This window comes from Onychomys torridus, chromosome 17 (genome assembly GCF_903995425.1).
Source record: "Onychomys torridus chromosome 17, mOncTor1.1, whole genome shotgun sequence".
NCBI classification, from domain to species: domain Eukaryota; kingdom Metazoa; phylum Chordata; class Mammalia; order Rodentia; family Cricetidae; genus Onychomys; species Onychomys torridus.
In genome coordinates this window covers 38,486,154-38,513,245 of record NC_050459.1, presented here as the reverse complement: position 1 = coordinate 38,513,245, position 27,092 = coordinate 38,486,154, and the positions used below count along the sequence as shown (strand labels likewise).

The window sequence follows — 27,092 nt, the reverse complement described above, 5'->3', positions numbered from 1 at the left end:
TACACACAGAACTTTGGCCCCAAGTCCAAGGAAGTGGGTAGAAAAATCTCAGGACCATGGAACGATTAGCCTAGGTAAACCTCAGACTGGTTTTCTATCTGAAATGAGGTGAAAACCCCACAGATTATGGTAGAATTAAACAAGACAATGTGGGTCAAATATGACCCTTTAGATAAGTCATCATCACTATAAGACAGAAGGACAAACACTCTTCTAAACAGGGGTCATGCTTTCTGTGTACTCCATCATGGAGTAATTTTGACAAATTAATAGTTGATTGCCATCTGTGGTAGAGTTTAAATCAAGGTGGAAATGACAGATGTTTCAATAGTATGAATAAAGTAAGTATTTTAGGAAAATTATCTATGGAATTGTTTGCTTGTTTACTACAATGTAGTGAATTTCTTTATAAATGAGGATTGGCAACCTTTGTTATAGACTGTGCATTTGATAACCCTTTAAACTTATGTGAGTTTTCCACTTTAAATTCATTTCAGATAAGAAAAAAAAATCTGGAGAAATTACATGGAAGAGGCCTTAAACTCTTTAAACTGTTTAAATTTCTCCTTCTTTAAACTCTCAATATTTAACATATTGGAATGTCATCAGGTTTCTACTAAAATTGGGTAGACAAAACACAGATAACACTCTGACTTACAAAGTGAAAACATGGTACTTTTAAGGAAAATGAAGTTCTCTTAGTAACTGAAACTGTTGACATGAGACACTTGCCCTGATCCTCCCTCCAAATCTAGCAGGAAACCTCGCCTCTCCCACCTACAAGGTGTTTGCTGACATGTCCTTGACAGAAGAATCTGCGTGTTTACTGCTGGAGATGCTGGAGTACTGTTTGTCTTTTTCCGTTTTCGTGTGTGTGTGTGTGTGTGTGTGTGTGTGTGTGTGTGTGTGTGTGTGTACACATGTGTGTACATGTGTGTGCATGCGGAAGGCCAGGGCTGCTGATGTTGGGACACATCCTCGGTTTCTCGTCACCTTCAGCAGAGTCTCTCAATCAAACCCAGAGCTCCCGGTGAGGATTCCCTGCCTCTGCCTTCCAAGGCAGGAATTTCCAGCAGGCTATCAAGCCCACCCTCCTTTACATGGGTCCTGGGGAATAGGAACTGGTCCTCACACTTGCCACTTGCTTGGCAAGCACTTTACTCACTGGGCCACCACCCCACCCCCAGCCGTGTGTGTGTGTGTGTGTGTGTGTGTGTGTGTGTACACTGTGTGTGCAGTCAAGTGTGTGCATGTGCTTTTGATGGTCTATGCAAGTACTTCCTGAGTGATGATTTTTACACCAGGCAATATCTAGATCCAAATCAACTGGAAACTTAATAAAAATGAAATTTCTCAGGCCCAACACAGACCCACTCAGTCAGAAATTGGTTCTGGGAACCAGCCGCCCCCATAATATCTAAAACAAGCAACGAAAAGACATACAAATATTTCTATAGGCACTTACAATGTGAACATACACTTCCCCAAATGAAAGCCACCAAACATGAACTATTTTAATGACAGGACAATAAGGAGAAACACATCACGCCGCTGACAGTCACTTCATGTCACAAACAGAAAACACAAGCACTTATACCTTCTTTATTCACCGTGTCAACGACAGCGTTGACAAGGTGTATTACAGTCACTATGGAAGCTTGTAAAGAGGCACAAAAGGAGTCAATTAGGAAAATCCTTATTTAGCAGAAGACAGTGCATCAAATAAAACTCCTTAATCTAATGCAATTTATCCCCTAATTAAAAAACTCACAAGGAATGCTTTGATACCATTAGATAGTTATGCACGAGCCTTGCACTCTCCCCACTAGTTATGGGTCTCAGGGTATTCATTTCTAATCAAGCTATAGGCTTGTTATTATTCGTCAAGTGAATGAAACGGCCATGTTTTAGTAGATGTTAGGGGAAAATCTTTGGCTAAGTATTTCCTACAACTATAATTATGGATTATATTAGTGGAAAAACAATTCAGCTGTACATCTCCCGGACAAAAGATTACAAATTCACAGAACTAGTATATTGCCTGAGAATAAGGAAATCTAGGGAGATAAATGTGCAACATATACACAACATAAATTGGTCATGTTCCTTTTGCTTGGCGTGTATTTCTCATCTCACAGATACTATCTAGACTCCTTTTTTCATTTGTTTTAAAGTACCCATTTTAAAGTATCAATGTCAACATAAATGTGCATGTAAACAGTTGGTACATTCTAATCCTGGGATCTAATGACTATTTTACCTAATACATGGACAACAAAACCTTCCTGCTGTCTGTAAGGCTCATATGAGGGGAGATGGGAGAGATTTTCCTGAATCAGCTGGGTGGGCTGAGTGAACTGGACCAGCCTGTAAATGGGAGCCACCCCAGCTGTGGTTGGAGCTTGGCATTCTTACTACAGGTACTGAATGGGGAGCAAAAGGAACTGTGAAAGCTAAAAGCCTTAATTAGCAAGAAAGTGAATGACTTCTAGGCACTGGAGAAAGGAGGAAACCAAGAGAGCTTGAGGAGATGCGGCTCTACTCGGCCCCAGGACTCAGTGGACTCCTAAACTACAGAACCACACAAGAACTGCCTGGGAGCTCTTGAGCTGCTAAGCATTAACTCCTACAGTGGTTCAGAAAATGACGGATGGAATGTTAAGTGTGGACTTGGCACTTGAACTTTATGACTGAAAATGACTGATGTAATGATAAAAAAAAAAAACAACCCTGCAGTCCTGAGCAGACCTTCCCTCACACCGTGTCACCTAAAAATTAATTTCCATAACTAACCTGGCAATGACTTTTTAAAAGCGTCTGAATATTGTTAAGACTGGGGTTTAAAAGAAAAAAAAAAAAACCCACAAGACTAGAATAAGAAAGAAAATACTGACTGAATTCTCAACAGTATTTTTGAATAGCGTGTAAGGGGTATAAGTCATGTAAGCTGATAATATAAACTTTTGAAAACTGAAACTATTGAAGGAAATGATCCTGTTTTGTTCATGTTGGTTTGATAAGCAACACTATATCTATGTTCTCCACCAGTAGTAAACAAGGGCGTGCTTTACATAAAGTTAAAACATGCTTGAAATCTCCAAGAAATGGAATACACAGTCACCTCTAATGAGGAAAGGGCTCTGCAATGTTTTATACACAGGCAAACCCAGGGACCCAGAGATGTGATTCATTATTATATTCTGGTCATGGACTATGTTATTTTGAAACTGATAGCAAATTTCTTCTTTACAATGATAAAATAGTCTTCATATGTAAACCCACTGCATTTTTACACATGGAGAACACTTAAAATGGAGCCTACATATTCTGAGGTTCAATCAGTTCCAGGGGACAATCACTATCGCAGGACTGATAACTTTCCATACATGTTTCTAAGACAGCGAAGCTGTCTATCAGCACGATCCTTCCTGGGAAAAGCAGATAAACACCACTGGTGTCCTCGATCCCACTGCCAAACCTTCTTCATTAGAAATATAATCCAACTTACTAGCCATCTCTTAAACTCTGCTCTCAGTCAGTGTGCTCTGATCCAAATGGGAGCTGGGGCAGCAGTGGGGAATGGGGAGGAGACAAATAAAACCTTGTAATACCAAAGGTGTGACGGAAAGTGAACATTTCAGACTTCTACACATCTTTTTCTCAGAGGGTGCACAGATGCGTGTGTGCGGTGCACCGTCAGAAGAAAGAAAGAAAAAAAATTCAAAGCTTCCATAAAAGTTACTGTTATGCAAAAAAAAAAACCCCAAAAAACAAAAAAACCAAATAATACAAGAGTAGCCAAACAGATAAAATTAGCTTTTTCCCCCTTTCCTATTGATACAGTTAAAATAGCACTTCAGTAAGAACGTTGTTTTGTTTTGCAAACTAGGGACTGAACCCAGGCCCCTTGTCTACACTAGGCAGATGCCCTACGACTGAACTAACTTTAAATATTTTCCCCGGCATAGGTTCATGCAACAAGTACTTATACCATAGGGAAGCATGGGACATTTTCATACTTAATTAGGGGACCCAGCCCATCTACATCACTATACACCACAATGGACATCAGCAGCATTTCAACATGGCCACCGCACATCATTATACAACACTTACCATTATCATCACAGGACTCTGACTGGAAGGAGCTGAGGGACTGCACCTCGGACAGGCTCTCCCGAGCACTGTACGGTTGAGAGGGCTTTTCCTCCAGGGGCTTCTTGGAAAGACAAGGATCAAGATCCACCACTTTGGCTGAAAGGAAGATTTGGTAGGCAAGCAGTGAGTTCTGGTTCCCTCCGGTTCACAGTTTAGAAACAAGCACCTGAGCTGAGCTAGGATCAGAACTACAGAATGGAGGACAGAGCGAGCTGGAGAAGCATACTAGAAAAAAAACAATAAAAAGGCCTACGATATTCTCAAAGGACTCAACAAATTATAATTTCTCCATAAAAAAGCCTACATAGAGTAACTGGTGATGAATTTAAATCGTCCTATATATATATAGGCATATATATATATATATATATATATATATATATATATATATATTTCTAAAGCATCAGGTATATGCTAAGCCACTAATATAAATATTGCTCATATGAACTCAACTACCTTGTCTGGCTACATTAAAAAAATTAACTAGCATAGAAATGACCCGCTTTTATATAATGATTATAAATAGTAAATATATAAATAATTATGAGTGAAGTATAAAATACTAATAAAAATTAGTTAGCATAGACTACCTATTATTTCTTGTTATAATAAAACACCCCAAATCATAGTTGAGAATGTGTGTTGGTTACAAAAGTGAAACAATCTTTCCAGAATATTAATTAGAACAAGATTAGATCTAACTTATTAAGATAACTCCAAGTTCCCAAACCCAGCCAGGAACTGGAATATCCGAGTGAGTTTTCTCGGCCATTTCAGAGTGGAAAGCATTATCCTCAGCTCCATAAATACAGCAGAGCCAGCAACCTCAATGCCACCTCAGTGACAATTTGGAGAGCTGGAAAACGTGTTCTTACCATCATAATCAAAGTCCCAGCTGGGCTTCTGTATGGAGTCACTGTCTGAAGGAGAATTGGAAGGTGGTGGCGGAGGCAAGTTTGGAGCCACGCTGCAGACGGCCACAGCTTTGCGGTGCCCATGCATAGACTCGGGGTTAAAAGTACTGAATTCGGGATGCTCGGGGATGGCCGAGCCTTCGAAGGAATTTCGGTCAAGATTGTTTCGGGAATCACTGGGAATGCTTGGAGTGTAGGAAATAGGGCGGACAGGCACCTGGGGTGGTATGTCAGAGTAGATGTTCTTGTTCAGCTTTGAATCGAAGTAAGGTCTCTGTAAGAAAGCCGTGGTTGGCCCCAAGCGCTTGTCTTCGGGCTCGGCCTGGGGTTTCTTCTTCCGGCTGATCATCTTACGGCAGAGGACAAACACCACCACCAGCAAGAATATCCCGGCTATAAACACGATAATTCCTATTCCTTCCGCCAGGCCAATGTTCCACGGGGTAGACACGTACTGGTTGGGAGAGGCGTCTTCACAGTGTCTGCCCCTGTACTCGTGGCTGCAGTTACAGTGATAGGAGCCGTGCGTGTTCTCACAGAGCGCCCCGTTCCGACAAGGGTTCCCAGCACACTCATCAATGTCGTTCTGACATCTGCCAAGGAGAAGGAAGAGAGATCTCTGAAGGTGACACCAGAGCACACCAGTCCTGTAATCCTTCAGAATAAACACTCGACACCACCACTCCTTCACAAGGGAGGCCAGAACAAAGCTAAACGCGAAGCGATCAGAAAACAACACACACACAGGAACTAGAACAAAAGGCCTTTGGTAGACGACTTAGTCATTCATCATACGCTGAATGAATATTTGAGAGGGAATTATCAAGCCAGTGTCTAGCTGCATTGTTCCAGCATTAACAGATTACTAAATCAATCTGATAAGCTACATCAGTCTGTTCCAAGGTCTGACAGTTCAGCCTCGGGAAGATGAGGTGCATTTTAATAAGAAGTGTGTGCTGCAAACTGTTCTCATAGGCCAGATTACACTTTAATGGTCCTGTGTGGGATTATGGCAGTCCTGTAAGACCTGGGAGGGGACAGAACACACACTTTCCCGTTTTAAAATGTTTTATGCCTTCTAGGATCTTCCTCGTGAGCATGTCACCCTCACAGCACAGATCACACAGCGAGTCCCTGCTGCTTTTCTAAATGAGGGCGTGTGGGGCTGTTGTATACATCTCCTCACTTCTGAAGCTCTTTCTCATCTATTAGCAAATCATGAGCAACTAGAATAAAGTCTCTGAATACTGGTATATTTTTGTCAAATGTATATAGGAACATTTATTGATTAGGATTGGAAAAATCAACTAATGAACTGGGGCCACATAACTAATGTTGAGATTCAGGTTTATAATGATTGTGAGAGGAAAATGACATAGAATAACTAGAAACAGTCCATGCTAGCAGCCTAACGAGACTGAGCGAGGCTTATCTAAATGTTCTGTGTGAGGCACTTAAAAATTACCCAGCAGCTTTTTGTTGTTGCTGAGACGTGGCCTTACTACACAACCCTGGCTAACCAGGAACTCACTATGTAGACCACAGAGGTCCACCTGCTTCTGCCTACTGAGTACTGGGATTAAAGGAATATGCCACCACACATGACTCCAAATGATTTGTCAAATATAAAACTGCATCTGAAAGCAGAGTCTCTTGTGCACTTTTTCCTACGATATATAGATGCATATTTTTCAAGAACTTCAATGTCTAAATCTCCAAATCATAAGCAACTCTTATGCTTAGATAGACTGGGGGTTACAAAAGAGAAAACCAGCAACATTTAGATGCTGGATCAATGCTGGTACAAAACACTGTGAGAAATCGTCATCAGGACCTTCTCAAGGACACTGTGTCACAGAAACCTGCTTTAGAAAACATAATGAAAGCAACCAGTTCGCAAGCATTTGCTGCAACCTGCCAAAGACCCATGCACTCTTTATCTATAAATAATAGCTCTACAGTATAGAAGCAGAGTTTTCCAACTTTATATTAATCTTTTGGATATATTCTTTTGTCTCAAAGACTTTTTGTCCGTGAGTCATGATGCCACATTCTGAAATGATACATGTAGGTGGATGAAGTTCTGTTAATGGTCAGGACACCATGGAAAGGTGTAGCACACAGGAAGCTCGAAAGAAACCATTTACCTTTCTCCCCTAAAGCCTGAGTCACATTGACAGACAGCACCATCCAAACTGTCAAAACATGTTCCACCATTTTTACAGGGTTCATCTTTGCAGTATGGACTAAGCTGACATCTAAATAAGGAAAAAAAAAAAAACATGCAAAAAACCCTCATGAGTTCAATGCAAATAAAGACACCGAACAAAAAGCATTAACAAGCAAAGAACACAGTGACCACTCCTATGCAGAATCCCATGCTTTAAGTATTTAACCTCACAATTCATTAAGAAAAACAAACATACCTCTGGCCAGTGTACAACCCCCTACACTGGCAAACAAAGCCTCCATTGTCCACCACGCACGTTCCGCCGTAGAGGCAGGGGTTGGAGGAACATGGGTTGATGCTGGCCTCACAGTATATCCCTATGTATAAGGCACTGCATTTGCAATAATAACCTATACAGTAAAGAAGAAGAACAACAAAAAAAAATCAGGCACTCAATGACCAGAAAATGTTTCATTGGCTTTTACCTTTATGCTTAAGTAAAGATACAATTCCCCAACATCTATGAAAGGCAGTAAATTCCCATTCTTTCTGAGTAAAGAGCTATCCATATGGGTGAGCCTTCTTTCTACTCCCCACAGGTCGAATAGCTCTTATCCAAAATTCTAGAACTGGAAATGATTTAGACATTAGAGTTTTTTAGACTTAGGATTTTTTCTTTTTTATATATAGATTTTACTGGTGGAACATTTCTAAACTGGAAATCTGACACCCCCAAAGCCTAGACCCTGGAAATTTGAATAATACATTGGCAGTCAGAAAGTACTAGATTTTGTAGCATTTTAGATTTTAAAATTTAGCATGTTCATCCTGTATAAGCTAAAAAAGAGAAGTCAGAAAATATCTGTGACTAGATTTAGTTAATGATAATTACATAAGGTTAGTGGGTCAGGTATACAGAGCACCAGTGAACATACACACAGCAATACCATTCCACGTTTTTACACCCACAAGGATTATTTCCAATGGTATGTCTTTAGGGAACATGGCTAGACAGTTTGTCTCTGCCCCTGTAAAGGCTGGCCTTAGCTTATCTTTGGCCATAGTTGCTGTAGCAGGAAGAAAAAGAACATGGGAAACAAACACTGGTCCCTGAGACTATCCCCAAGTTACAACACACGCTGCTTAACTCTGACTACACTATCTGTGACGAACACAAGAAGTGATAACATGGGCCGGGTGGTGGTGGTGCACACCTTTAATCCCAGCACTCGGGAGGCAGAGCCAGGCAGATCTCTGTGAGTTCGAGGCCAACCTGGGCTACAGAGTGAATTCCAAGAAAGGTACAAAGCTACATAGAGAAACCCTGTCTCGAAAAACCAAAAAAAAGTGATAACATCATTGAGGAAAAGGAGGCACACCACTGCTACTTGGGAAAATTGCTTTTAAAGGGACACGTGGGTAACATGTGAGTGACTAACTTTATGAAGCCTACCTCCAGTTGGAGAGGGATTGCAGACACCTCCATTCTGACAAGGGTTACTGGAGCAGTCCTCTGTGGCTGTTAATAAGCATCCGTGAGACAAGTCCACCCATTCTTCGATGTGTGCGTAGGCTCTTGGCTTGCTAGTGAAAGGTAGCTCCTGCCCATTCAAATAAATAGAGTCCATGCAGCCCCTGAAACCATTGGCAATTTGGGTGTTTCTTCCATGCTTTGTTCCTTGCTGGCGGAGGTGGCCACCGAAAAACACAAAGTTATCCAGGTTCAGGGTCTTCAGGGCCCCTGGGGCTGTGCCCGACGCAGTGTGGACTTCATCTAGAACCAACTTAGCGTAATTCCCCTCCACTTCAAGGGACACTGCGTGCCACTGCCCATCGTTGACTTGAATGCTTTGGACGGAGACAATCCCAGGGCCACTTCCACAATCAAATTTGTACTGCAGCCTTCCAGCATGAATCTACAACACAATAGATACCATCTAAACTAACCACATATAATCTCCAACGTTAGTCTGTTCCACAGCTACAGGAGGGGTGTATCGAGTGAATGAGGGCAGAAGGAACATAAACTTGTGTCTAGGTGCTGAAGAGCACAAACTCATTTATACAGATGACAAAAATGGACAGTCTGGGGAGCTCCTGAATACCAATCACACATCCAAAAATAACATGGAAGTGCCTAGTAAGTAACTGTTAATTGAACACACACAGCATATACATACACACAAAATATATACGATCTCTGTATAAACTATGGTAATATTAGCAAGATATAATGGACAAACTTGAATGTTAGCTGTTTCATATCTAGAAAAATGTTTGTTAAAGAACAGAATTAAATTTCTATGCTACTGGGTAACAGAAAGAACTTCCGATCCCACCCATGCATCAAAAGTTATCCAGGCTAGGAATCCTGGAGACGTGGAATAAACCCATCTTTCTTCCTTTGTTTTTAAATGGAACAATCAGAACACAAAATAGAATTTACATTTATAAAGTCTCCCACAGTCTGAAGTGAAAGGATAGATAAACACATACCTCCAAGATACTGTAGTCAGTTCCTCGAGCATACATCACAACTGCATGAGAAGAATAGGTTCTCAGCCGCATGGTCAATTTCATCTCTAATTTGTTTTCAATTTCCATCAGACGATATTTCACAAAGCTGTTTCCAGTAAAAGTTATGGATGAACTCCCTACGGATTAGAGGAAAAATTCTATCAGCACCAAGCCTGAGCATATTATTAAAAGTATGACACCCCCCCCCCCACTTCCCCAGAGGCTGATTTTCGTTTTCTAAGTTTAAGATTATAGCAGTGAGAAAAACGTCTACTGGCTTTAACAGACAGCACAACACAACTAACTGTCCACATGGAAGAGAAGGAGCACACTATATCACAGAGAAGTAAGTTCTAAAATATTAACAGAACTAAATATAAAGCCATTCTGTGTAAGTCATTATGAGGCAATTTCAGAAAATAGTGATGTAGCCTCAAGGTGATCTGGCAAAACCTGCCAAGCAAAACACAAAACAATCCCTATCCTTCAAAGAAGATGAAAATAATATCAGCCTCCAGAAATGAAAATTAAGTTATGCAGAACTGACTAAATAAAAATTCAATTTCAAAATGACAAAAGGCACATTTAACGAAATAAAAGACCAATAACAAGGGAGGGTAAATTGCAATAGGAAGCAGGCTCATATCCATAATTCATAAAGAGTTAAACACATTCAGAAACAGAGAGCCAAGAGGCAAGCCGCACAAACAGGGAATGCTAACACCAGCTAATTAACAGCCATTCCTTCCATCAGCAGCTAGAGAAGTTAAAATCTTAAGTAAATATTCCAGGTCCACTAAGGAGGAAACAAGGGTTTTAATTGAAAGCTTTCAGTACAGGTAAGAGAATGAGACATGAGACCTTTATGGATGCCTGGGAAAAAATTGGAATTATTAGTTCAACTTTTTTGGAAACTAGTAACAGTATTATCTAAGATTTTTTTTAAAAATGTATTTAATTTTTGATAGCTGATTCTAGTTTCAGAATATCATGAAACGGGGAAAGTACCAGCATGGGAATTTGAACTGAAAAGGATTTTTAGCAGGAGAGACACATTACAACCTCTACACACAGAGAATGGTGACTAAATCCTGGCCCAGTCTTTAAAAAGCGTGAGGATTACAAACGGGCTGGGAACATGCCCTTAATAAGCTAAGCAGGGAAATAAAGCAAGAAGTTGAGGACTGTGGGAGAAATCAGGATTAGAGAGAAAAAGAAAAATGAAAAAAAAAAAGATTAGAGAGAAAAAAGGAAAAAAATGAAGCTTGGAAGATTATACAGTCATTGAGCAGGGGCTTAGCAGACAGCTCAGTGAGGCTCCACTCTTTGTTCCCCTCAACACTCAGCTTGTGATCAATGGCGTGCACATCATTCTTTACTCCAATAAAGAAAACAATTACAGAAACATCGCAAGTGATGGTTCGGGATGAATTCACACTCGGTCATGGGAGTGCTCACCTGGACATTTCCCAAAGCCACCCCCAGGGCACACACAGCTGTACTTCTCCTCTCTGGGGTCAGCGACACATTCAGAGCCTGCAGGGCATGGGTTTTCTTCACATCCGTGGACGGGTGGACATTTCCCATCTTTATTTAGAAAAACAAGAGGAAGAAAGGAGAGAAAACAGGAATTAAAAAGAAAAATCACTACTGTTCTTTGGTATTTATTTTTGTGGCACTGGAGGGTTGAAAACTGAAGCCTCCTGTTTGCTCGACTAACACTCTTGCCCTGGCTTACCTGGCTTACATTTATCTCCAGCCCTTTTCCATTGTTTCATTTTGAGATGGGGTATCATTATGTTGCCCAGGCTGACCTGAACTCACTATATAGACTAGGGTGGCTTTGAACTTACAATCCTTCCAAGTAGCTGGGATCATAGGCCTATATTACCAGGCCTGGCCATGAAACATTCTTCTTCTAATTAAAACAAACAAACAACACTTTTTAACTTAATTTAAAAAAAATTACGTGTACAGCTATTTTGCCTACATGGATGTTTTTGTACCTTTTGGGTTCTTGGTGCCCATGAAGACCAGAAGAGGGCATCCCTGGAACTGGAGCTACAAATGTTGACCTACTATGTGGGTACTGTAAATCAAACCTGAGTCCTCTAAGCCATCTCCCGAACGCCTCCAAGATAAAATATTCTTTAGCACTCACCCCCACACACGCATGTGCCCTTACCTTTGCAGAGACACACAGCCGTTCTATGGTGTCGGGGAGTCACAAAACTCAGCCTAGCTGTGCTGTGAGTGGACATAATGTTTTCATCCACAGATACCTTCTCATCACAGAACTTCCATGGACAATCCAGCCCTGCACAGAGCTTCTGGAACACATCCAATATCCTCACACCAATGATCTCCTCAATGTCCGTCACAGAAGAATTAATCTTGTGCAGAAGTTGCTTGGTTGAGACCTGGGTACTACCCGATTTCTCTACAAAGAGTAAGACATCTAGATACGAGTGGGGATCAGAGGGCTGCAAGCTGATAATCTGTATGTCATTCTTCCGAACACCCAGGATGTTCCGTAAAGCTCGCTGGAAGTTGCGCCAGTAATCACCGACGAATTCTTCTGGGGTGAGATTGGCGAAGCGGATAGTGATGGTGTGGTTCAGCATCTCCTGGGTCACTTGCTGGATATGCACGGTGATGTCAGCCGCCGTGGTAAATTTCCCATCCGTCACGCTGACATTCAGGATGTACTGGCCTATATCCAGCTTTCTGTGTGCAATCAGCTTGCCCCCCGTGCTGGACACCGAGAACAGGCCATCCATGTGGGGATCCAGACTGTACGTCAACGTGTCATACACGTCCTGGTCAGTGGCGTGGACCTTCCCTATGACCCCACCTGAGTATTCCTCCCCAAAGGCAGTGATGAAAATCTCCAGCGGCAAAATGGCAGGAGGGTGGACGCTTTCCTCAATAACCCGAATGTCGATATGTGTCAGCGAGGACAGCTGAGGTTTCCCGTTATCAGCCACCTACAAAAACAGAAGTCATCCCCTGTCATCATTACAACTTCCCGGGGAAAAAAAAATCCACGAGTTTGCCTACGCAAACCTATCAACGGTTTGATGCTCATTTCTCAACACAAGCCCACCAAGGTAAGGACAACTGTTCTGTCACTTGGTCAGGCGGACACTTAAGGTTCAGCCTGCCTAGGAAAAGGTGGCCTAAATGCTACCGAGCAAAACTGGAAGAGCCCTGAAGCAAACAAATTCATCCCCTTCTGTTCTCCCGTACCCTGGAAGGCAGCCGTCTAAATACACAAGGGTTTCACCCAAGTGAAACCACGAAGACTGTAATACCTTCACATGCAGGAGGTAATGGTCCCTCTCTCTCCTCTTTATGGCCGCTGCCGTCAGGAGGACCCCGTGCTGGTTCACTTCAAATGTGTTGTCATCGTTGCCGCTCACGATGGTAAAGAAGAAGGGGGGGCCGTTGTAAGATGAGTCCTTGTCGGTCACAACGAGCTTCAGGACACTGAAACCCACGGGCTTGTTTTCCTGCGTCACGTTAAACACACACGGAACAGAAGGCGGTCAACACGGCCATGCCCATATGGAAAGGGGCCCGCAGGAGACAAGGAAACCTTCTCGCTGGTGAATCCAGCAAGACGGAAGTGAGGCGGGGGCACGAAGGAAATGGGAGAGGGGAGAGGACGGGAAGATGCAGAGTGAGAAGTGGCCACAGGAGGGTTAATAAGGTCCAAGAGGGGTGGAGAGAGTGGAATAGGATCCATGGAGGTTAGGAGAGAAGTAACAGGGAAGGGGACAATGGCGGAAGGGTGCAGGAAATCAAAGCACTGGAAGATAACTAATCCCAGGACAGTGAGAATATCTTTTAAAAAAGACAAAGCATGAAAAGGAGAGATGAAAGTTGACCCGAGCCTTGGAAACGCCTCTTCTATACTAAGAGGGTCTCCTCTGATCTCTTCTTTCCCCATTGTTGAAGACACGGGCTTTGGAAAGGAAGGCTATTTCAAATGAGGATCTGGGGTCCGTAAAAGATGGAGGAGGCCACACAGCCCCGAGCACACCACCCACTCACCTGGATGATGACACTGTAGTTGTCTCTGGAGAAGAGAGGCGCGTTGTCATTGACGTCGGACACATCGATGTTCACTGTGGTCGTGTTGACTCGGGGCGGACTGCCGTTATCAGCAGCTTGCACCGTCAGTGTGTAGCCTGAGATCTTTAGTTAGGGAAAAAGACAGCACACCCATTCATTTGTATGGGGCCAATCAGCTGGGAACCACTGATCTCATTTACCAAGCCTGTGTCTCAGCGATTCCCTAAAATCAAAACGAAAACTCCCAACCAGTGGGAGTGAGTGTATACTATTTTCTCAACAGAAACAGTTATCAACAAGAAGCAGGTTCTCTGATGTCTGCCATGCGGGTCTTATTAAAGCGCTTGATCTTAAAAACAAAACAAAACAAAAACTCAACAGTCCTATTAGAAATAGACAAACTATGCAAATGATCAGAGGAAACTGCCAACCTAGCTCCCATGCTGTCACCTTCCCAAGAGGCTAAACCTCTCTGAGCTCTACCAGAAGTAGAGACCAGCTACCTCTCTCTCACCCTGTGTGCGGATGCAATTCTAACACCTCAAGATATGCCAGGTCACAGCAGCCTTCAATTTCACACTTGGATTATACTTTGCCGTCTAAATCCCTCAAGATAATATTTGTGGCCTCTTGCAAAAGAAATCAAGTGGAATGAGACAGCTTCACGGGCTGGGGCAGCTCCCGTGATGGCAGCTTTAGAGTAAGCATTGGGAGACGCCAGGAAGATGGCTAAATCCCAGAATACCGCCCTGCAGGACATCAGCCCAGCAAAGGTGTTCAACCCTGACAGTTTTGAGAACTGCACAGGCTACCTCCTCTACCGTCTCATAGAGGATACCCATGTGTAAAAAGAGTCCGGTTCTTTGGTTGTAATTACTAAACTTCAGTCAGGTATGGTGAAAGGGACCTGCAAATCTAGCACTCGGAAAGCCAAGGCAAGAGTAGGGTGAGTATGAGGCCAGCCTGAACTATATAGCAAGATCATGCACTTAAAAAAAAAAAAAAAAAAGGTTGGAGATTTAGCTCAGTGGTAGAGTGTTTGCCTAGCAAGAGCAAGGCCCTGGGTTCGATCCTCAGCTCAAAAAAAAAAAAAAAAAAAAAAAAAAAAAATCACATTTTACTCTGCCTAGTACAATAGACATTTCTATGTCTAACTAGTCATGCTTCACAGACGTTTAAGCAATTCAGAAAAAAAACAAAACCAAAAACCGAATAACTGAAACTTGAATTGACTTTCAAATCTCTCAGCATGTTATTTCCTCAGATGAAGGATCCTTTTTGGGACTTCACATCAGACCAAGCGGATACAGATGCATGCTTTAGCGCTCTGTCTGTCGACAGTCTAAATCCCGGTTTCAAACTCACCATTTCCCGGTCCAGGGGCTTGGTCACTTTCACCTCTCCTCTGACGGGGTCGATTGCAAACGGACTTCCTTGGTTACCTTCTATAATCGAGTAGTGGATATGACTGTGGGAAGGGCCATCGGCGTCATCGGCCACAATCTAGGAAACACCACTCTCATTTAGCAAACAGCTAAGTCAGGGGCGGAAGAAATACCAGCTACTTGTTTTATGGCAGTGACTGAAAGCCAGTAACGGGCTCCACAAGGGCCTTCTTAATTTGCAGTGGTGAGGATTCCCATGGCCTCACAGGGACCAGGTAAGCGCTGCACCACGGGCGAAGCCACTCCAATGCTCTAACATATTTTAAACAGGCCCCACAGAACTAGAATGATTTTACGAATTGCTCCTTTAAGATCCAGAAGAGGCAAGCTGGGGTGGGGGTGGGGGGTCGGGTGGGGGGGGGGATGAGGGGTGGGAAACCACGCACTGTAATGACAGACTGCTCGAGAGCCGCGTCTTCACCGACCACCGTGGTGTAGGTGTCTTGGCTGAACACCGGGCTGTTGTCATTGATGTCTGTGACGTTGATGTTCACGGTCGCCACGTCACTTAATGACGGCGTGCCTCCATCAGTGGCTTCCACGGTCAGGTAATATTCATGGGAGCTTTCATAATCCAGGTTCTCAATGATAAATATGGCCCCTGTACGGAGAGACAGAGTTACTTCTAGGATGCTGTAACTCCGTTTTTTCTTATTACAACAGGAGTACCTTTAAACACGTTTAGTTCTCATTTAAAAAAAAAAAATAACAAAAACAAAAATGTACATTTTCTGGTTTAATTAAATAATTTATAATTAGGATTTTCACCCACCCAACAACTTCATTCATTTCCTTTATTTTCTTTATATTCCTAGTGACGTTTAATTTTCTGTCCCCATCAATAATGCTGGCTATAATGCTTTAAAAATGATGGTAGTTCTTTCTTTGATGTAGTTTATTAGAAACTTTAATAAATTCTTTTTAGAATTCAATTCAGTGCCTTTTGGTTTCTTTCTTGTCATTATTGCCATGCATGTCCTTTTAAAGAGAAGTTTCTAAGATAACTCTTCATTTTGTATTAAATGTCCCCTCTTAGAATGATGGGATATGGGATACAGGCTTCTAATACCAGCAGCTAGGAGGCCGCAGCAGGAAGATTGTACCTTTGACACCAGCCTGGACAACACATCGAGATCCTGTTTCAATAAACAATCAAATAAATAAAATCCCGACTGATTTAACAACACCGGTAACACTTCTCCTTGGCTCAACCTAGTCTATCCTACTTGAAAAAGTAATTGATACAAAATCCTAAACACGGGGCTGGAGAGACAGCTCAGAGGTTAAGAGCACTGACTGACTGCTCTTCCAGAGGTCCTGAGTTCAATTCCCAGCACCCACATGGTGGTTCATAATCATCTGTAATGAGATTTGGAACAAAATCCTAAAGACATTTTATAATCGACCTTAAAAATATATCACCAGACACCTATTCTTCATCAGAAGCAGTCATACACGACATTCAACTAGGTGCAGTCTGAAAGAGTAACGTCTTATAATGTCCTGAGAGTTAATAGGTATTTTAGACCACAGGCTAACACCACTCCACCACTACTCACAAAGCAGGAGTTAGTAATGGCTAACCCGTAACACTGCCAGCTCGGTGTAATCCAGTCTCCTTCAACTAGTGTATGTAACTAGCATAGTAGAGAAGTCAACTTAAAGAACTAACAGATGTATAGGAATTAAGAGAGGTCAAAAGGACAGAGTGACTGGGGAAACCACTCCATATACCTGATATCAGGATAAAATGAGTAACTGCACCAAGTTTCTTACCACTAAGCATCCTATCTTGGCAAACCTGAAACATCATCATCATTAGCCTGGGTAAGAGTCAATAGTTTTCTCCACGGGCTTGTAATTTATAATGGATAAGCCAGAAAGTAGTTACCATGTAGAATTAGAGTATAAAGTTTCCCAATCCCACTTTAAACAACAGAAAGAAAACTTGAGTTTTATCTCTTCAAAACACCCACTGACCACAGGTGACCCACCCATCACCTAGCATGAAGTGAAGGGCAAGACAGACCCAGCCCTCAGTATGGAAGGAGGGCTTCCTCGTTTACAAGGAAGGTTACCTGTTTTAGAATCTATGCTGAACTTTCCATGTTCATTTCCACTTATTATGGAGTAGGTGATTTCTGCATTTGCCTCAATATCCCGACTTGCTGCGTACACCTGGAGAACTTCCGTTCCGATGAGAATGTCCTCAGACACGGTGGCGCCATATTCCCGGTACTCAAACACAGGAGGGTTGTCATTTATATCCAGAACGGACACGACCACAGTACCAGTCGCTGTCAGTTTCCTCGGCAACCCTTGGTCCACGGCTTTCAAAGTGAGAGTATAGACTGCCTGCTGTTCTCTATCCAAATGTTTTTCTAATTGGATAATTCCAGACGCCTCGTTAATGGAGAACTGCCCATCAGCAGAGTCGATCAGTGAGTAGGAAATCTTTCGATTCAGTCCTGCCAAAACATGAAGTCCTATCAGGTTTCATAGTAAGAAATGTGAAATTTTTAAAACGTGGGACATTTTTAAATGATAAAATGCAAACGGATATAAAGACACCCCCCACCCCCAATCCATCCCTGCTGCCACCATGTAGATGATCTGAAAACATACCCTGAACTATAAATTTATAGACTTGAAATATGATCTATAGATGTCTGACTCTTTAGGCTCTCATTTATACTACATGGACAGTAGCCAAGCCTTTTGCAATGTGATTTTTTTTATTAATTCTTTGAGAACTTCATATATGCATAATATGTATTTTGGTAATATTCACCCCCATTTCTAGCTCCAGGTCCACCCCTATGCTCCTTCCCATCTTCATATGCTCTCTTCTTTCTTAAGAAATAAGTCGCCATGTCCAACCTGTGCTGCCTTTACTTAGGGTTATGGGAGCCCCCACCAGAGTGTGGGTGACCGACTAGGGCCCACAGCCTTAAAGAAAACTGATTCTCCCTCCAACAGAGGCCATAAACTGTCAATAGCTCCTCAGCTAGGAAAATAGCCCCTATCCTCTCCATGCTGGAATCTATAAGTCTTATTAAAATGAAATCTATTTGATATTTAGCTTCAGTGACAAAGAATTATTTAAAATGTGACTTTCAAAAATTCAGAATTGGGTTGGAGAGATGGTTCAGCCGTTAAAGGCTAGGCTCACAACCAAAAATATAAAAATTCAGTATTAATGACTCAAGAAGATTATTTTATCCTCTATTATTAGAATGCTTGAATGCATATACTTCTTTTCTTCACAAATACTTTTGAAAATTGGTAAAACTTTAGCAATGGGCTGGAGAGATGGCTCAGGGGTTAAGAACACTGGCTGCTCTTCCAGAGGTCCTGAGTTCAATTCAAAACCTTTAGCAATATAGTACTTGCTTGCTCTGTTCCTGTGACACTGTTAACATCTTTACATCACTACAGATTCCTTCACAAAAAGCACCTCAAGAGGCTGAGGAGGAAGTTAGCAAAACACTAGCTAGGCATATGAAGGCCACAAGTTCAATCCCCAACTGGGAGCCAATCAGTTAACAGTCAATCACCACAATCTTAGAGACACTCCAGCTACACTGCAGGAGGACGTTCACTGGGTGTAACAGTCAAGACTTTAAACATTCACGGAAAATGACTTAGTTATTGTCATTACAACAACACAGAGCTCCATCATGGGCACGAGGAAAAGAAGATGGTCAAACACATTCCACGGGAGTGTGTGCCACCATGGGGTCCCCACAGCCTTCTGCACACCCCCAGGGCAGAACATCTCCTTGACTCAAGGTACCTGCATCTGCATCAGTGGCCTGCACTCTGGTCAACAATGTCCCAGGCTCCGTGTTTTCAAACACAGTGATGGTGTATGGATCTGCAGTGAATTCAGGGGTATTATCATTCACATCTTCTAATGTGAGCACAATAGTAGCTTGACAGGATCGTCCCCCTCTATCAGTGGCCTTGACGAGGAGATTATAAACTGCCTGCTCCTCACGATCAAGGAGGGCTGATGTCCTTAATTCACCTAGAAACAAAGAGAAGTGAACAGGGACACTGGAGATTTAGGATCTGAACAGCCACAATTACCCATCATCTTTTTTTTTCTCCTACAATTATAAAAGCTGAACCACAATTCTCATTTGGAGAAAAGCACTATCAACAACTACCTTGCCAAGTACAAAATCTTAAAAATGAAGAAAATATGGATCACTTTCTGTTGTATTTTTAAAAAACGGCAGTAAGGAGTCACACCATACAACACGGCTCACGTAGGAGGTTTATTGAAGGGAGGGGAGAGAAAGGGCAGAGAAAGGGACAGGAACCGGTCCCTGGAGATGAGGAAGGGAAAGAGAAGGGAGACTGGAAGTGGGCAAGGCCAGCCTTTCATAAGGAAACAGCGAATGCACACAAGGGGTGTCTTAGTGGCTGCAGCTGAGGATATATCCTGCCAGGACCCTAAGGGCAGGCCAGTACAGATGCCTAAATGCTAACACTTTCATTATAGAAAATGCCAATTATAAATTTAGGTCTATGGGTTTAAGAGACACACTATATAAGTAAAAGCAGAGGCTTAAGATACACTCTTGAGTTTTTTTTTTTCCCCAAGAATTTGTATTAACTTCTAAATCTTAAAGTCCTTAGTTGAAGTAGATGATACAATGGCTGCTCATTTTTATCTCGTCCCAACTTTTACACTCTAAGCTGCTGTTAGATTTCTATGATGTCATTTCCACAGCATCAGAAATTTTAAAAGAGGGGAAAAATGTAATTCCCAGTTTTATGCATGATCTCAAGTCATCCACCTATATAGGAACGACATAATTAAATCAGTCCCAAATCCCATCCTTACCTGTGTCTGGGTTTAATTTGAACTTTTCTGCACCTGAACCAAATAAAGTATAAGTAATCTCCGCATTGGACCGGATATCGGCGTCTGTGGCGGAGACCTGCATGACTAGCTTCCCAGGAAGGGCATCCTCAGGAATGGTGTCAGCATATAAAGTCTACAAGACGTTAAACAACACTGTTAGAACAGAAGCATTCAAAGTGAGCGGAGACTGCCAAGGGAATGATGGAAAAGAAATCATTTCATTTTGGCCACGGAAAATGTGGAAATGAGTGAAGTTAATACTCGCAGAGCCTTTAAAATGATCGTTCGTATAAAACAGATGTGAAAACAAGGAAGAGCATGTAACAGGCACCAGTCTCCTATCCGTCGAGTCTGGCCTGACATTTAATCCACAGGATACAAAATAGGATGTGCTGCTGAACAGATTCATATTTAATTCAAACACTTAGGAGAAAATGTGAAGTGGTAGCCCAAATTTATCCCAAAACTAGAGGAAATACATAGCTGTTTCATTATATTTACTTAGTCTGAAGCGCGGGGATTTACTATGTACATCACACAAAACCAGATAACTGTAGTTAGAAATGTCCTGTTCATGGGGAGAAAAACCGGGGATAGGCGCGGCTTGGGCATGTTGGTCAGCCTGCCTGGTTTCCGCTTTCTTCACATCTGCCTAAATCCTCACACAGTTGGACACTTGGTTCCAGTTCCAATTATCACATTAGCCATGCCATAAATAGAACATAAGGGAAAGAGATTATGCTTCTGTTGCATTACTTCTTAGTAAGAGCTTAATATAGGGACATATATTTTATGGTTCAGAAAACTGGGTATTTTGTAACAGTGATTACTTTAAGTGGTTGTGTTCCCAATTATATTATTATCTAAGGCAGAGTGGTATGATATTTAAAAGATATGAATGGGGTAAAAGTGTTTCATATGTGTGTGTATGTGTGTACACTATATATATAGAGAGTGTGTATGTGTGGATGTTCTGAAAGAGCTGATACATAGCCTGTCACTGTTATCAAATACTGTCATCCAAAAATACAAATACATGTTGGAATCAACAGCTCATCGCTCAGAAGCCGCACTTCCTCTGACGATGAATTTTGTGTTTACTTCTCTGAGAACTTGTGGCAATTCTCCCACTTCAGCCAAAAGGGCTGGGGTATCTATCAGGTGTGCGCCTCTATGCCTGGAGCCTTTTCCATGGTTGCTAACAGAAATGAAGCTGGTACCCCCACACCTGCCCTCACTCTTCACACTGCAAGGCTTTCCATCTCCTCCTGGTCATCTTCTAAAGGGTAAACCCAGCTCTGCCGCTGGGCAGCTTTTTGTGGCTCTGCCCCAGCGATCACTCCAGCTACGGTTCCATGGCCCCAGTTAAATTGGATCCAGCAGCAGGTCATTCCACTGGCCTCTTGGTTTCTCTGGTGTGAATAACCAATGCCTCAAAATGGTCTGTTCCAGCACACCTGTGCTGTGCAGGAAAATCTGCTGGCCAGATGTTTCCCCATCCCCCAAACAACCATATCCTCAAATGAAGAGATTATCTTCATAAAAAGTTTAGAGAGCAGTTTTAAAGTCAGATCCTAGTATAAGGGGCTGGCACTTTACAGTATTTTAGAAAGAAGTTCTTGACCAACTTAGCATGCCAAGTAGTCTTTATGCTTTCTCAAGTCCTGTGCATGTGACTCTCCTCCACTTCAACCATAAGCAACCATAACACAAAACATGTGTGAATTGCAAGGCCCCATGGCTGCCCTACGGAAAGGGTGGCAGAGCCTCATGCTGGTAATGTACAATCTTGAGGGCAGCACACCTACCTTCTCACAAACTGGACTGTTGTCGTTGGCGTCCAGAACCTTCACCTCCACTCTGGCTTTGGAAGAGAAGGTCCCATCAGTTGCTGTGATGGTCAGAAGGTAACTGTCCTTCTGTTCCCGGTCCAGAGGTTTCTTCACGTAGACCTTCCACTCATTCTGTATATTTTCAACAGCAAACTGTCCCAAAGCATCCCCTCCTAAGAAATTAAAAGAGGAAGATGGTGGCCAATGTTGTTGGGCTAGAAAGTGAACTAAGTAATCACGAGAAAAAAAATAAACTATACAAAAAAAATGTATGACATTATGGTTTAAAGGGGATTAAAACTACTGATGTTATAATTAAAATTGATACAAGTTAGCTTTTCTTTTCTTTTGTTGCTGTGGTTTTGTATTCTAAGCTGGACTGAACTCACTATGTAGTCTGGGCTATAGCTCAGACTGGCCTTTGCCTCTAATTTACAGAATCCTCCTTCCTCGGCTTCCTCTGAGCTGGGATTACACATGTGTGCTATACATATTGCTACATAAGAGCTTTTCTTTTTATAATAACAAAGCATCAGCAACATCTCTACTCAAATATGAGGTTAAAGTTTATCAAACATAAAGAGAGATGATTCAGCTTGCAAATAAACCTACACTTTTTATTTCCTTTTAATCATGTTTATTAAATAGTAACTATAAAGTTTTAACAGAATAAATCACAAGAGTCTAGGCTGAAACAGCTTTGCTTTAAAGACCTTTAAATTCAGCTTATATGTTATTTCTACTAATTTTAGACATGCTTGACTAAAACCACATCAAGTTCCCAAATCCATAATTTCATACCTAGCATATTTCCATATAATATGGATTCGTTTTCTACTGAACCATTTGTCTTGAGCATTTTACCTGTTATGAAGTAAGTCACTTGTCTGTTAATCTCTTCAGAGTCGGCATCGGTGGTGCTTAAGATGGCGATCACGCCACCTGGAGGGTCATCCTCACTCACAGTCCCTTTGTAAATCTCAGCTGTGAACCGTGGTGGGCTGTCATTGACATCAGTGACGGTCACATCCACAATGGCTGTGGAGGACAGCTGAACCTTTTCACCATGATCCGATGCGACCACTTTAATCTGGTAACTGGCTCTCTCTTCATGGTCAAGCTCCTTCAGAGTTGTAATCCAGCCTGTCTCCATGTTGATGGCAAAAGATTCCATGATGTCTGCACCTTGGGATGGATCTAGACTGTACATGACTTGGCCATTGGTTCCGGAGTCTAGGTCAGATGCCCTGACCTGGATGACTCTACTTCCCGCTGGCAGGTTTTCAACAATAAAGGCCTCATATGGGCTGGACTCCAAAACTGGGCTGTTATCATTTGCGTCTTTAACCTGGATACTAACATCTATAGACGCCACCACCTCGTAGTCATCAACAGCGCACCTGGCCAGGATGGAGAACTGATACCACTTAGTGGTCTCATGGTCAAGACTCTTCTCCAGTTTCAGTCTCCCGCTCTGCTTGTCAATGACAAAGAACTCATCTCTGTTACTCTCGGGAGTATTGCCTTTGACTAGGGTGTAAAGAACAGCCCTGCTAGGTTCTACCCGGATGAGGTCAATTTCTGTCCCGATAGGCATGTCTTCTGAAATGGCATAGGTATAAAAGGGCTCTGAAAACCTTGGAAGCTGGATTTCCGGCGGAAGTATCCTCACATAGACAGGAACCACAGATTCTTTGGGGGGAGACCCGTTATCTACAGCTCTAACAAAGAAAGTGAAGAATTCGTTCTCTAAACCGATTAAACTTTCCTTCGTAGTAATCAGGCCAGTCAGTCTGTTGATTTCCAAATTCTCCGTCACACTTTCAGAATCTGCCTCGATGGCGTAGGTGACGTCAGCATTGGAACCTTCATCAGCATCACTGGCGAAGACTTTAATGACCGACGTTCCTTTGGCAGCGCTGGATCCAATGTTCACCTCGTACTTGGTGGAGCGAAACTGTGGCGCATTATCATTGTCATCCGTAAGAATGACATTTACGGTGCAGAAAGCAACCTTCCCTCCGGCATCCTTAGCCATTAAACGCACTGAGATGACTTTTTCTGCTGGGGTCTCTCGATCAAGTTTTTCCAAAGTGAATATCTGACCTCTGTCATTCACATAAAACCTGTCTTTGGCAAAGTCATTTACAATGTGGTAAGTGAGGTGGCCGTAAATTCCAGAATCCCTATCAGTTGCCTTCACTTGGACCACCAGAGTATGTAAGGGAGCGTTTTCAGCTAGTTCCACTTCATATTCATGCTGAAGGAAAACAGGACTGTGCAAATTGCCTCCCATCACTGTGACGTGAACCTGAGCCGAACTTCGAAAAACCCCATCAGACACAGAAACATTGAGACTATAAAACGGCTTCAAGGTGTGTCGGCGCAGGTTTGAGAGAGTTATAATCCCCGTTTCGCTGTCGATGACAAAGCTTTTATGGTCATTGCCAGACAGAATGGAGTACTCTAACTTGTCTAGGTCTGAACTGTCGGCATCACAGGCTTTCACACACATCACAAAATGTCCATGCGCGGCGTGCTCACTAATTTTGGCTTCATAAATCTGTTGTTCAAACAGAGGTGGATTATCATTGAGGTCGGTGACATCCACGGTGACAACCACATCACTGCTCAGTGGGGGCATCCCTCCATCAACAGCCCTTACAGAAATCTTGTGCTGCTGGAACTGTTCGTAATCCAAAGCTCTCACGAGTGAAATGAGCCCCGTGTTACTATCGATGTGAAAGTGATCATGACTTTTGCTGTGATTTCCAAACATCTGGTAGGAGATTGCTCTATTTGGTTCCGAATCAGAATCCGTCGCTCTAACTTGAAGGACAGATGTTCCGATGACAGATGCTTCAGACAGGGTTGTGGCATACGACCGCTGCGCAAATACAGGAGGGTTATCATTGATGTCCTCCACTATGACATCAACAAACACTTCGGCGTGAGCGCCAGTCAGGGAGTCAGTGGCCCGTATGCTCAGCTTGTAGGCTGGGTGGGACTCAAAATCCAGCGGTGCTATGACATTTATCACCCCAGTGTTGAAGTTAATAGTAAACTGACTAAAAGGGTCTCCGTCGGTGATGCTGTAGAACACTTTCAACCCTTCTGGGCTGTTGGCTTGGACATGGACCACTGGGCTGTGCATCTGGATGTTCTCTGGAATCTCTGCACTGTAGAAGGCCTTTTCAAACACAGGCATGGCTTTGTTCATGACAGTGATGGGAACCAGAACTTCGGCAGAGAAAGCCGGGCTTCCTCCGTCCTTGGCAACCACCGTGACAAGATATTCTTTATTTAAGGTGTCAGGCTCAAATTGCTTTTTCAGAGAAATGTCACCAGAGGGTCCAATCTGAAAGTGGTCATGGTGCTCCTTCAGGTAGTAGTGTACCTCACCGTTCCTGCCGCTGTCTCTGTCAATGGCAGTGACGTGGCGAATGACGTGGCCCACCTCAGCATCCACCTTCACAACAGCATAGTAGGGGAGGTTGACGAACACCGGCGCATTATCATTTTGGTCTTCTATGGTGACTTTCACCACGACATGGGCCACGGCTGATGGCTCATGTTCTTTCGTCACCTCAACCACCACATCAAATGCCTCCCGTTGCTCACGGTCAAATGGTATCCCAGTGGTTGACAGAACCCCTGAAGTGTGGCTGATTTTAAACCTGCGGTCCGGGTTGAGAATTTGATAAAACAAAGGCTCATTGATCGGGTTCCCAATTGCAGTGATGACAGCTAATGTTCTGGTTTCCGTGATGTTCTCTTTCACAACCGCAGAGTAGAGATCTTGGGTAAACTTGAGCGGGCTCTCTCTGCTTTCCTTCACGTTGATTTTCACAGAGGTCATGCTTGCAAATCTGCCGTCGGAGGCTCGGAGGGTCAGCTCATAGCGGCTTCGCAGCTGAGTTGTGTTTTGTATTGTTATTGTGCCGGTCTTGTAGTCCATTGAGAACTTCTCCCCAATGTTGCCTTCGGTGATGGAGTATATTAACTGTGAGAATGCTCTGGAATCGGCATCGGTGGCATTGACGGTGATGACTTTCACTCCTTTGTATGTTGGCAATAAAAGGGATGCTTCGTACAGTGATTTAGAGAAGACAGGAGGGCAGTCATTGATGTCAATTACGTGAATAGTCACATTGGCTGCATACTCAGCAAACAGACGTGGAGCCCCCATATCATGCACTTGTACCGTAAAGTGGAAAACACGTGTTTCTTCATAGTCCAGACTCAGGACTGTGTGAATAGCACCAGTGGTAGAATCAATAGCAAAATAGTTGTGTACAGACGGCTCAACTATTTGATAAACCAGCAGAGCATTGGATTCCCTATCCGTATCCGTTGCGCGAATCACTAGCGGAACATTCCGGTCTGTTAGAACCACACTGTTGACGGACGCTGATTCGCTAACGAATCCTAAATATTCTGCCCGTGTAAAAACTGGTGGGTTGTCGTTCTCATCCTGCATATGCACCACAACAGTCGTATTGGCGGACAGACCAGCCATGTTGGTCCCTTGTACTGTCAATGTATAAATGGGCAGTGTTTCAAAATCCAAGGCTTTCTGAGTGATGATGCTTCCGGAATGTGGATTAATGTCAAAGGCATCGCCTATGTTTCCATCTTTGATTTCATACATCACGGATGACTGACTGTGGGCGGAGACCATCCCAACAAAAGTCCCAAGGCTGACGGCTTCGCTGACTTCAACAGAGTATTCTTTGGAGGTGAACTTTGGAGAGGCATTATCAGCCACGGTGACAGCGATATGCACAGAAGTCATTTCACTCATCGGTGGCTCGCCTTGATCTGTAGCTTTTACTATTAAATCATAGTCTACTTGGTTACTGCGATCTAATTCTCTGGCAGTTTTTATAGAGCCCAAGATGGGGTCAATTGTAAAAGAATTTCCAATGTTTCCTGGAAGGGTAAGAAAAAAGAAATCTGGAGAAAAACCCCAAGATGACTGAAATAGCAAGCAGAGAAACAGAAAGAGAGCTATTTAAAACACACATCCTGAATTAAATAGGAAAGCGGGAGATATCAATGACTGAATTAAATCTTCAACTTACTTCATTATTACTCATTTAA

The 27,092-nt window shown here is 42.8% G+C and overlaps 1 protein-coding gene across 8 annotated transcripts in view; it reads right to left on the bottom strand.

The window, feature by feature from the left end:
* Positions 1–27,092, bottom strand: part of Fat1 (FAT atypical cadherin 1) — a 120,098-nt gene that overhangs the window by 3,045 nt on the left and 89,961 nt on the right. For 6 of the 8 annotated variants that reach the window (XM_036209269.1, XM_036209268.1, XM_036209271.1 and 3 more), the window contains 17 exons: positions 22,854–26,921; positions 21,966–22,162; positions 20,137–20,290; positions 19,078–19,311; positions 17,360–17,749; positions 15,668–15,882; positions 15,202–15,339; positions 13,816–13,959; positions 13,074–13,271; positions 11,945–12,746; positions 11,218–11,346; positions 9,739–9,896; positions 8,696–9,158; positions 7,499–7,652; positions 7,220–7,330; positions 5,034–5,665; positions 4,117–4,254 (listed from right to left, as the gene is read on the bottom strand). In XM_036209269.1, the coding sequence (XP_036065162.1) occupies positions 4,117–4,254; positions 5,034–5,665; positions 7,220–7,330; positions 7,499–7,652; positions 8,696–9,158; positions 9,739–9,896; positions 11,218–11,346; positions 11,945–12,746; positions 13,074–13,271; positions 13,816–13,959; positions 15,202–15,339; positions 15,668–15,882; positions 17,360–17,749; positions 19,078–19,311; positions 20,137–20,290; positions 21,966–22,162; positions 22,854–26,921 (8,325 nt within the window). Of the gene's footprint in view, positions 1–1,597; positions 1,658–3,000; positions 3,562–4,116; positions 4,255–5,033; positions 5,666–7,219; positions 7,331–7,498; positions 7,653–8,695; positions 9,159–9,738; positions 9,897–11,217; positions 11,347–11,944; positions 12,747–13,073; positions 13,272–13,815; positions 13,960–15,201; positions 15,340–15,667; positions 15,883–17,359; positions 17,750–19,077; positions 19,312–20,136; positions 20,291–21,965; positions 22,163–22,853; positions 26,922–27,092 lie in introns of those variants that run through there. The other 2 variants (XR_004946878.1, XM_036209274.1) reach the window with 2 other exon arrangements.